Genomic DNA, 12,073 nt, shown 5'->3' with positions numbered 1-12,073 from the left:
TTGGGAGGCACCATTAAAAGCCTTTTTGTTTTTTTAAGGCCAAGGTGTATAACATCACTTGCCTTATATAAGTGGCCACTCATTTCATTGTAGAAGCAATTGTTTGATCAACTATGATGTGCCCCCCAAAATCCATTCTGATTGTTCCTGATCACTTTCTTGTTCTTCATAATCTTCCTAGGCATTAGGCTGAGGCTGATCAACCAGTTCTCATGTCCTCCTTATTGCTATTCTTAAAGGTGAGCTTAAAATCATCATGTTTCATCATGTTTTCAGTGTGGTTCAGGGAAGCAGAAGCGTTGCTCTAGGCCTTGTTTTAAGTTCTTACATTTTCTTAAGAAAGTTTTAAAATGTTAATTTCCAGATTCGTTGTGAATTAGTAATGTTCAGTTGGGAGAAGTGAAGTTCATATGAAAAAAAGAAAGTCTGTATATTCATAGGATCATTATGGTTGGAAAAGACCTTTAAGATCATTGAGTCCAATGATAAACCTTCCAACATCATACCTACTAAATCATGTCCCCAAGTGCCTCATCTACACATTTCTTGAACACAGACAGGGATGGTGACTCCACTTCCCTGAGCAGCCTGTTCCAATATTTCACCACTGTTTCCTTGTAGAAATTCTTCCTAACGTAGGGAAGAAACTAAACCGCCCCTGGTGCAACTTGAGGCCATTTCCTCTTGTCCTATCAGTAGTTATTCTGGAGAAGAGACTGACCCCTGCCTCACTACAACCTCCTTTTAGGTAGCTGTACAGAGTAATAAGGTCTCCTCTTAGTTCCCTTTTCTCCAGACTAAATAACCCCAGCTCTCTCAACCACTCCTCATAAGGTCTGTGCTCCAGCCCCTTCACCAGCTTCCTCTACTTAATATTCTTTAGACTTTGAAGTCCAAGATGAAATAAATTTTTTTTTTCTACATCATTTAAATTATAGAACTGAAGAAGTACTATGAGGAATTGGGATTAGTCATAGGCAAAGGGAATACTTTTTTAATATGTAATCAGTTAATTATACTTTTGGAAACTCACAGATTTGTATGCAGACTCAGTGTTTCTTTGCTCGAGATTTTGGGGGAGTTTGAGAGAAAAGTAAGCTATCGTTGAAAGATACTGTCTTAGTCTACAAGTTTTTATGTGGAAAGCATCTTAACTGATACCTATTTTCTAAAGCAAATCTGTTTTGTCAAAAATGTGGAGAGCATAAAATACTTCATTTTTTGAGGACAATGAACAGGAAGGTGCTTTGTTGCTGCTTGGGCTTGTTAGGCAATTTTAGCTTTCAGTGTGAATGGTTTACTTCAGCTTACTTGTGTTTAACTCTTCTCAAACAAAAGAAATAGTAATACAGTAAATTGGCTGTTGTTCTCAAGACTCTTAGACATGTCTGCTTTTTTTCATAATTCTAAGATTTAGAAATAAACTTTTTTAAGCAAGCTTCTGTCATAAAATGTGGCCAAAAAAGATTATCCTGTATGTTTTGTCATACTGATAAGCATCAACCCCTCCACAGTGTCTTTAGATTTTTTTTGTGATGTTTAAGACTAAAGACTAGCATATTCTTCTAATATTGAGTCCTTGCTCAACATTTCTTTGTATATGTCATGCCTCATGTGTGGAACAGGCTGCTCAGAGAGGCTATGAAGTCTCCTTCTGTAGAGATGCTCAAACCCCGCCTGGACGTGATCCTGCACAACATGCTCTAGGTGTCTCTATTTGAGTAGGGTGATTGGACAAGATGATCTCTAGAGGTCCCTTCCAAGCTCAACTGTTCTGTGATTCTGTGATTCAACTCTGATGTGAGCCTAAATTTTCCAGAAGACATTTGGGTGGATATTGGAGTAACTTGCTTAATAAGAAATCCAAATCAATCTCAGAAATGGGAAGCGGCCATCTTCTAACCTGTTGTTTTCTGGGACAAAAAAAAAAAAAAGGAAAAACAGTTGTGCCAGCAAGGACTCTTGTCCTAGGAACTCTCACAGCTACCCAGGTGTGGGAAAGAGAGGGTGAAACCAGCCACCTTCATAACTGCCTTCTCTCTGCCCATCTCTGCAGGGCAGTTCAGCTCTGCATCGTGGAGTTCATTTGGCAGTGCCAGATGGGAGCTGGAGCCAGCTGGACAGCAAGGAACAAAGGGACATGTGCTAAACACAAGCATATTGTGCTCTTTTCTCAGACATTTTTCAAAGGGAAGAGGAAGGTCTTGTGAATGCTTGTCTGGTAATGGGAGCAGCCTTGGGAGAACAGCAAATACTGAGTTCACAGAACGTGTCCTTATTGCTGGGTAGGAAAGGTTGTTGCTCTTGTTACTGCTCTTACTGAAATACAAACTTCCCTCCTCCTCCTGCCTCAAAAAAAAAAAAAAAAAGGAATTACTTTTCCAGTGGGCCGAGAATATCCAGTGTAACTCTTCTGTTATCCTCTTTAGTGTTCTCAGTTCTGCCTATGTAGATGAGTATGTCAGAAAATGCATCTGAAGAAATGTATTTGTGAGCTTGTAAATGAAGAATGAAAGATCAAAGTGGAGGAAACCTGTTTCCGCATGCAGTCTCAATGCAGCTATTGCGATGGGGAATATTGTGCAGATGTATCTGGTGTGCCTTCTTGTAAGCCTTTCATTAGGCTGTATTTTTGTGTCTCTCCTTGAAGAAGCCATCAAAGGGTGAATCAAGAAATAGAAGCGACTGCCAAACTTGAAAGTATCACAAGAGGTTTCTTATCCTTTTATTGATCTTTAAGGCTGCTTGTAGTACAGTTGTTTCGGCTTGTTTTAGTATGGTTACTCTTAGTGTGGGGGAAGCCAGCTGAGGTTCTGGGGAGCTGAACAGTGACTTAGAGATTCTTTTCCCCAAAAGGAGTAACAGAGGATCTTGATGGGAGTCTTCAAGTTCATGAAAAGCAGGTTGGAAGATGGTTTTGTCATCTTTGCTGTGATGAGACTTAGCATGTGCCTGCAGCAAGAAGTGTCAGTACTTTGCAGCAAACAAATACTGTGGGAGTTCTCGCCATACATCTTCTACAAGATGAAAGACCGCCCAAACTTAGGATTCCATGAGATAAAGGGTTAACAGCTGACATGGCGGATGTGGAGTCAGTATCAGACAATAGAGAGGGCATAGCTGAAATATATTTTAATTGAAATATAAACAAAGCTGCTTTCATGGGAAATGCATTTCAGATACACTTGTTTCTGGCCTGGGAACAGGCCAGAAGTTTGCATTCTTTCTTTCAGATTAAATGCCTCAATCCCTGTAGCCTTTTACTTTCTTTTATATATATAAATCCTTAATACCCATGAAAATTCAGTATAAAAAGAAAAGGTACTTCTATCCGCATGACTGCAGTCCTTCCTTCACATGGTATTCCATGTTGTAAAGGTAACAAGGACAGTCCAAGGTCCAAAAACAGCGAGAAACAAGTCCTGGTTCATTTCTTTGAACAAGGGCTGCTGTTAGTTTGGAAAGAATGAGAGGTCTTTGTTATGTAGAAATGCTTTAGATTAGGTCTTATGCGCATAGTTGAGATTGCATAAGAGTGGGGCAAGCTTTTAAATTATCTTGTGAGGAATACCTCTCCCCTCCTGCTCCCTCATCTTCCGTGTCGCTGGATCCTAGTGACACATAGTCTTATATCAAGGGAACAGGCGCAAAAGCACATAAGTGAATGATCGTATGGGATTAGGCCTCCAATCAGAATTCCCATGCCTGCAGGCAATGTAGTAGCCGCACCAGTAGAGCAGCAGCAGCAGTGTCATCCCAGGCTGCAGTATAACTAGGAGGCATCCCAGGTTCTTGTGCAGAGAAGAAACTGTAACTCTAGCTGTCTTACAGATGCTGTACCCAGTAGGTCTATCTGCATTTAGCCTAGGGAAAGTTGCATTTCTTGGGCAACTCTAGTGGTTATCAGACATGCAGTGTTTGAGCAAACAGCCTACAGCTGATCAGCAGTTCTTTGGATAATAGTTAAGACAAAGTATTACTACTCTACTATACAAAGTATTGTTACTCTACTATAATGCTATAATATATTGTATGTAATGTAAGTAACGTATACCATACTTTGAAGTAATTGCTGAAGACTTTAACATCAATCATATAATGCTTGTGTAAACAAGCGCCACTGATTTCAGTTGGAGTGTGGCCCAAGACATGGATTGATAGAGGGCCTGTGTTCTCACTGAGTTCGCACCAGTATGAGGATGACTGTAATACCCCCGCTCTGTTAGACACATACAGATTCACACTTTCCTAGCTCTTCCCCACCATATGCACTTCAGTAGTATTTCCTTAGAGTTTGTTTTAAAGGCTGGTATGGGTATGGTTAAAAGAAAGCTATGGCTATAGTTAAAAGTGTGTTAGCTTTCTAGTGTTTTCCTCATCCTGTTAAATGGTTTGTCCATACAGTATCTATGCTATGTGAAGAATTCACATAGTCCTTAGAGCACTGATTTGCAGATTTTCTTATCTCAGGCATTTCTTTTAAGTATGTCACACCCTCTCCATTCAGGCTAGGCTCTGCTGTGAATTGAAGAAAAAGGAAGATTTATTTAGACTCGTTTCAGTTGAGCTCAGAGAAATAGTGAGAACCATCCTCTTTTCTACAACTTTAAAAAGGCTTCTGTATGGAAAATATGTGTTAAAATCACTTTTTTTTTTCAGAGCTGGAGTCATTCCCTAGCTCTCTTCTGTATTTTTTTGTTCGTTTCTCATTTTTTCCTTCCTCCACTCGAGAGACAGTAAATTAGGTGCTGTTTCATCTGTGATCTCTTTTTTTAGGTTCCAGTCTTGCAAGAGTTTAGGTCAATAGAACTATTCGTGTGTACGAAGCTATTCAGATGCTTAAGCATTTGCAAGATCAAAGGGCACAGCCTTGTCTGCAGTAAAAAAAATCATGCAGTTAAACCTGGGTTTATCTGTGGACAGTTTTTGTATCGTTGTAGACTGTGTAGGTTTAAAATCATGATTATATCTAATCCGTATTTGAGCTTTATTAGTTGTAACAATGTGACTGTAAAAAAAGGACTGTTCTATTACCAAGCTTCTTAATAATTGCATCCGCATTATTTCTCACCCAAGTACATCTTAATTATTTCCAATAGTATCTATGGCCATTAATTATATTACACATAGTTTGGACTTAATTTAGCAACCAGTTGCACCAATGCTATTTGCAAGTTATTGGGAAAGAAAGGTTTACAGCAACTTCTTCTTTTTTTTTTTTTCCTTTTTCTCTTGTTTTGTGTGTGTGTGTGTGTCTGCATGGTGTGAACACCTGAAATTTGCCCAGCTGTGCTGGCTGTAATTAAACCCATATTTTCTCCATCCTCATCAGTAGCTTTTCAACCCCAATTCTGTCCTTGTATGAGCAGAATTCTGCAACTATAGCAAGAGAAACAGTTAACATTTCAGTTTCCTATAACTTTGGTATTTACTTTCATGCTAGCTGAATAAGAGATCTTTTTATGTGTACAGTTATGTAGGAAACTTGATTAGACATATCTGTCTTACACTGTGGACTGAGGAATGCAAAAGAATTTTAAATAGACTTATATGTTCCCATCTTTCAGACTAAAGAACATGCCCTGGAGAACTGATCAAACAGTTTGGTGCAATTTTGTAATCTTGATCCTCTCTGCTATTGGTTCTCCCATGGATATTTTCCATAGTCAGGGTAGTGTTGTGAAATAAATTGTAACTACTCAAACATGGAAAAATTCTTTTGTATACTCCAGCTAAGAGAAAGAGAACAAGTCATTTTACAAGCATTTCTTCCAGGCAGTACAAAGTCTGTAAAATGGGAGTTTTTTTAACAGGTCTTTTGTTTTATGTCCTTTGCTGCAGAATCACGTGGTTACACAGAAGCCCACAACCACTCTGTTGTGATGTCTGACAGCACCATGGGCAGTAACCCTACTCTGCTGAGGACCAACATGCAGCTGGATCCTTCCTTTCAGCGAGCTTTTGCATCTTCGTGTGCAGTTTCAAATAACAGCCCTGTCCCAGGGGGAGAAAGGTAGGAACTGATTCTCCTGCCTATTGTTTAGTTCTCATAATTCTCATTTCCAGCAGAGATGTTAGGATTGCACTTTTAGTGAAAAGTGTTTGGTCAAGGACTTTAACTTTAGTTGTAGCATTTGATGGTGATGTTGGCCATCAGCTGGAAGTTACCACATGTACAGAGAGCACTTATATCTTCGAGAAATATTTTTAGCTCTGAAAATAAATGGCAATATAAAATTCAAGAGGAGTTCATAGTTAAGGTACTTTCTTACATACTGTACACTACAGTAGCAAAGGTTCATACATACTTTCCTGAGTACTTAACCAGTTTTCTTAATGTACCACAGAGTATTTTATGAAATTTCAAATGGAGGTAAGTTGTTTCCTAAGAAATCCCAGTATTTAGAGAGAGGGAGCACTCTGCTCATTGTAGTAAATGCATTTATACAGTAGTCAATTAAAAAACATTTGTCCTTGGTGGTGAACAGCTGACTCCCATTCACCTGCCCAACAAGCTGACTTTATTATTTCCTATCTGTATTGCCATAAAGTTGTAGGGCTCTGAACCAGAGCTTGAAAATTAGACATTTTTTCAAAATCCACCCACGCTGTTCCAAGCAGTTTACAATTTGAGTTTGAGAACAGGAAACGCAACAAACAGCTAGGGGATCCCAGTTATCTATTAGAAGATTCAGAAGAACGTGACAGTCAGTGGTTATAGTCATTAGCTATTTCCTGTTATAACTTACATATTCAGGAAAGGTTTTCCTAGGGGAATAGATGAGGTTGATGATTACAGTTGGTCTTTGAGATTCTTCCTGCAAGGACTCATCCCCTCTTCAGCATTCTTTTTTATATAATTATCCTACTATTGCTCATGGATAATTGGCTGCTTTTTTAAAGTAACTATTTGGAAGGAATCCTATTGGTTGATGTGTCAAACTCTCAGTAAGGACCTAAACAAAGGATATTGATTTGTTTTACCATTTCTTCCCATCTAACTGGTTTCATCTTCCATTGGTGCTTGGACTGCAAAAGATGTTTTCATTTTGTGATTATGAATGTGAATCATAATCCCCTGAACAAAATATCTTAGATGTATAAGATATTTTGAGACAGACCTGTCTGTAACATTTCATTATAAAAGGATAAAGTTAAGAGCTTTGTCATCCAACAATGCAGTAATTATCAAGTTAACATTCCTACTTCAAACTTTCTCTAAAAAGATTTGTTTCCTTCCTTCTAAATACTGATCCTTTTCTGTTGTTTTTAATTTCATCAAGCAGATAGCTGAAGCTGCTTTTTTCTGCTAATGATATTTTCTTCCCTGTGCTTTCCTTCCATTTTTTTGTTGTCCTTATACTTTGATATCTTTAAATTTACTGATACCCATTTTCACAGTGCTCTTTGAATTAAAAATCTTTTTTTAAATTTTCTCTCTCAAGCCAGGTCTTTCCCTTTGTATCTCACAAAGAGTCTCACATTACACAAATTAATCTCACAGTCTCTCTTCATAACCCCTTCTCCTCCCTGCATGAGATCCTGTTGGTAATGTTTTCCAGCCAAATTCTAAGGGCATTTCCCTTTCATGAGCAAGATGATTTGGTCAGAAATTTAGCACATTTTACTCAGAAGGATATTTATTACTGTTCTTTGGGCAGGTGGAATTTGATGTCTACTCTTACAGTATTTAAATTCAGTTAAAGCAGTTCAGTAAAAGCAAGTCAGTAAAAGTCAATGTTTCTGGTAGTGTCTATTGTCTTGTGTTTTTTCTTTTTGTCTCATATGCATAAATTAACCCCTGGATCCACCTCTCTTCCTTTTTTAATATAAATTATATTAGAAAGGGGCCTGGCCAAGAAGTTGTATCTTTTGGAGTATGCTGTTACCATCTTTACTTATTGATGGTTCACAATTCCCTCAGCCTATTACTCACTTCATTTTCTTTCACAACAAGCACAGTGAGATTCCACATGTAAGAAATTCTGTGGCAGCTATTGTATGCCTTTGATGGCAGCCTTGGCTTAAGAAATTCTTGCCTCCCACTGCTCCTTTCCAGCTAGCCCTGCAGCTCACCATGGATATGGATCTCCAGGACCGCTGCCTACGGGGCAGCGCTGTGGGCAGGATCACTGAACTGATTCATATTAAAATAAGGGAAGGAGGAAGAGAGGAAGAGTGTTTTTAACCGTGATCGACGAGATGGTCTGGTTTACAGGGCAAGCTCCGAAGTGGTGGCATGAGCATGGCTGGTTGGCAGAGGAGGCAGAAAGGAGTGGGCTACCTGGCAGCAGTGGGTGGTCACAGTGGGCAGGAATTTCTTCAGCCAACTCCATCACCAAATGCCATGGCCATGTCGTCAAATGCCACACTCAGGTACTGGCTTGACTAAGGTGATTTACTGCTTTCAGTGATGATTGCAGTATGAGTTACACACCGAGATTTTAAGGAAATGGTTCGGTCATTGTTTTATTCTTGTGTTTTTGTTTTTGGGTTTCTTGACAGCTCTTCTGCGACAGATTGTCCTTGGCTTGAAAGCAGCCCTAAATCTTCCTCGTCACTCCAGCTTTCCATGGGAAGCAGCAGGCCAGGAGGAAGTTACCTTGTACCCTCCGAATTTTCAAACCTTGTGCAGGATGGTTCTCTCTTGTCTCATTTCCAAACACCAGGACTGCATGCGGTGGCCCTGAGCAGTCTGGACAACTCACCAGCAGAGCAGCAGCAAGAACCTGCTGTCAACAGCAGCACTCAGGCCTACCTCAACTATAGTGGGGGCGCAATGGGCAGCAGCTCCCCTCTAGAGGAGAAACAATCTGCTTTGATGGTCAACTCTAGCCTTTCCCCTAAAGCCATGAGCTCATCTGTGGCAAGTGCAGAGGACCACAACTTCTTGCCACACAACTTTCTTACAGTGACCTCTGGACACAATGATCAGACCAGCACGGTTCAGCAGCATCATAGGGAGAACCTGCACTCTCAGCCACCTCTTCCAGAGAAAAAGAGGTCCTCTGAAGGAGACCGTTCCTTTGCCTCCATCTCACCTTCCTCAAGTGGCTTCTCTAGCCCCCACAGTGGAAGCACCATCAGCATCCCATTCCCCAATGTCCTTCCAGATTACTCAAAAGTTTTAAGCACTTCCCCATTGCCAGGTAGGTTTACATCACAGAAACATGCAATATATTAGAGCTTGTCTGAGATTACGAAAAGCATTTGGGGGGAGGTGGGTGAAAATTTGAAGGAAGAGAAAAAGAAAAAAAAAAAAGGAATGAAAATGGCAGGGAAGAGTTGAATGTTTGCAATAAGAGGCAGCAGTTCATTGGCTACAGATGTATCTATTCTAAGGACAAAACTGCAAAGATTTTTCTACACTTCACTAGATGTCAGTGAAGGGCAGTCCTACTCCTCCACTGTCAAGCCACAAGCAAGCAGTGTGCAGTCCAACTTCTCTTAATAAAGGCTAACTTCTGCCTGAAGTTTTGCTAAAGCTGTGTCAAAAATCATTTAAAATGTAGCTGGGGTCATCCAGTATGTATTCACTTGGCCCTACTGAAAAGCTTTGTAGTTAACATAGTTTTATAAAGGTAGAAGGATTTTTTTAATGTTTTATAGCTTTGTCAAAATGAAACTTTAAGAGAGCTTGCAGTGCTTTAGACAATATGTGGTGTTTGCTGATTCTTAGACACTTTGGATTTTCTCTAGACTGTCCTTTTAACTGTCAATTTTTAAAGTGATTAACATGGTTAGAAATGGGAAATAGAAGCAAAAAAAGGCCATATGTATTTAGAATTTTTTTTCCTCCTTTTATTTCACAGAAAACGCAACTGATAAACATGTGACTGTAAAATTTGTCCAGGACACGTCCAAGTTTTGGTATAAGCCAGATATTTCAAGAGAACAAGGTATACCAATTGATGTGTATTCTGGGGTATTCATTAAGAGAAAGACTGGTTGGTGAATGCTCCTTAAAAACTGCTTTGATGCCTGCTTGATATCTAAAAGAAGTCCAAAACCACACTTAGCCTTATTAACTTATTTTGGCCAAAGACTGAATCTGAGGATATAGGGCAGTTTAATAGTCCTAAAAATAAGTCCTGTTAATCAGAGAAAGCACTAGCTTCAATGAACTAACCACAAAATAATTGAAATCTGCCTGTGGTAGCTGCAGAAAGTTTGATTTACTAAAAACCTGATTTGTCTGTTGCCTCTTCACAGCAGTGCAAGTCACTTTAATGTATGTTGAAAGAAAAAAGAGATTAGGCAAGCACAAAATGCTCTATTAACACAGTCCTGTATTATGCTAAGGCTTCCGCAGCTTGCCTGGCAGAACTGTTTTGGCCTCCAGGTCTTGGAAAGGCAGGTATGCATGAAGTAATATCAAACAACTGGCTGCTTTCAGAAACCTTTTGGGTACAAGATGTGCTGCTCTGGCCCAAGCTCAGCCACGTGTACTTTCCTGTGTAGATAAGCAAAAAGGTGTTAAATATCAGAATGCTTCATTAGCTAGAATGCAGCATAAAAACATGCAGAGCTAGCCGCTGTGCAACCTGTTTTGTTGTCAGGTGCAGGTGAGCTACATTATTTCCAAAGATCACAAAATAATACTCCCACAGAATGACATCTCCATGATGTGCAGAAAACAGATTGTTTATTCATCTCTGGTTGTTGTTTTACTGCTTAATGTTTACTGTCATGCCAGTCTTCCCCTTAGTGCTCCTCAAGCCAGAGAGAGCTCTGAGGGTTTCAATGGGCAAAGGAAGTTTCCTGCCTTGATGCAAGTCCAAAGCGGGGAATAGATTGTAAAGGAAGATTAAACCTAGCATGCTGCTGCTTGCAAGAAAAATATTCTTTCCAATTTTTTAGTATGCCTTCTTCACCTTAGCAGAACTCCTCTTTAAAAAGGCCTTTAAACACTATTGCTGACGAACAGGAGTTCATGGTGGGTTTGTTTTTGTTTGTTTTTTTTTCCCCTTCACTTAATGGACTACTCGAATGACAAATGATTCCTGCTGCCTTGCAGATTTAGACATGTTAGACAAGTTCTGCTAAATTGCAGGATTTTATATTCCTCCTCCTCCTCTTTGTATGTGATAGATTACTGTACAAATAGTTGTTTTCTTCTTATGGAAGAATTGAAGAGACCAAAAATGCTCTTTTCTCTGTTCACTCAAACAGGATACCAGACAATTGTGTCTGTATTTTCCTTGTTTCCTGTTTTTTTTTTTCATGAAAAAAAAAATCACAGGTGCATATCTGTATACGTGTTTATGAGGTAACCATTGCTCAGGCCTTAAATGTGGCCTTGTGCACAAACTGCATAACTTCCTTGTCCTGTGTATACAGACAGCTAAAGACTCTAGGCTCTAGGCTAAAGACTCTAAAAATTTAGGCTTTTTTGAAGGCTTGCTGATCACAAGTGCTTTAAGAATGTTTTAGCATGGAGAGAAATAAAAGAGATAATGAAACGCACCAAGGTTGTATCTGAGAAGTTAAGATGAATGGACACTTCATTAGATGGCCTGTTCCTCCTTTTTCCAAAGAGAGATTCAGATTTTGGCTGCAGGTTTGGTGGTAGACTCCTGCAAAGCAACAGGCAGTTTCCCTGCAAATGAGTCCACCAGATCAAACCTCAGGGAGTGACCACAGTATGCAGGGGCAAAGGTATTTCAGCGCTTGGATGCTCCAAGAGCAAACACTGCCAACATCCCTTCGCTTGCTTTCAAGTGAATGGGAGGGCGCGAGTTCTTCGCAGGGCAGGATGCCGGTGGTGGCTGAGCATCACTGTGCTCCCACTGTTGGGATTGTGGAGGAAAAGCAAATAACATGGTCAAGTCTACCTGGGAACTGTAGCTCTGCTCCCTGTTGTGCTTCAAACTGGCGGATGTAACTGTAAGTCTTTACCCGAGAGTTCCTGCTATTAATTACCTTCGGTACTATTTGCTACCTGCCTGAAAGCACTGACCTGAGGCATGGACTAAAGTCTCTGTAAAGATCAGCTGATGATCATTTGCCAGACTAGTGGGCAATATCAGTGTTCTAGTGCTGTGTAGCAGCAGTTTACCAGCAGTGGCCCAGT

The 12,073-nt window shown here is 39.9% G+C and overlaps 1 protein-coding gene across 1 annotated transcript in view; it reads left to right on the top strand.

Annotated features, from left to right (window-relative positions):
- LOC148591480 (tensin-3-like) overlaps positions 1–9,925 on the top strand; it is a gene marked incomplete at its 3' end in the record, with an annotated part of 28,487 nt that extends 18,562 nt beyond the window's left edge. Inside the window, exons 4-6 of the mRNA XM_088537496.1 lie at positions 5,842–6,013; positions 8,506–9,149; positions 9,813–9,925. Of these exons, the coding sequence (XP_088393622.1) occupies positions 5,842–6,013; positions 8,506–9,149; positions 9,813–9,925 (929 nt within the window). The remainder of the gene's footprint in view (positions 1–5,841; positions 6,014–8,505; positions 9,150–9,812) is intronic.
- Between the last annotated feature and the right edge of the window lie 2,148 nt (positions 9,926–12,073).

Source organism: Tinamus guttatus, unplaced genomic scaffold, assembly GCF_059628265.1.
Source record: "Tinamus guttatus ecotype Peru unplaced genomic scaffold, ASM5962826v1 Tinamus_guttatus_pri_ptg000787l, whole genome shotgun sequence".
Lineage (NCBI taxonomy): Eukaryota > Metazoa > Chordata > Aves > Tinamiformes > Tinamidae > Tinamus > Tinamus guttatus.
This window is presented reverse-complemented; position numbering and strand designations above follow the sequence as displayed.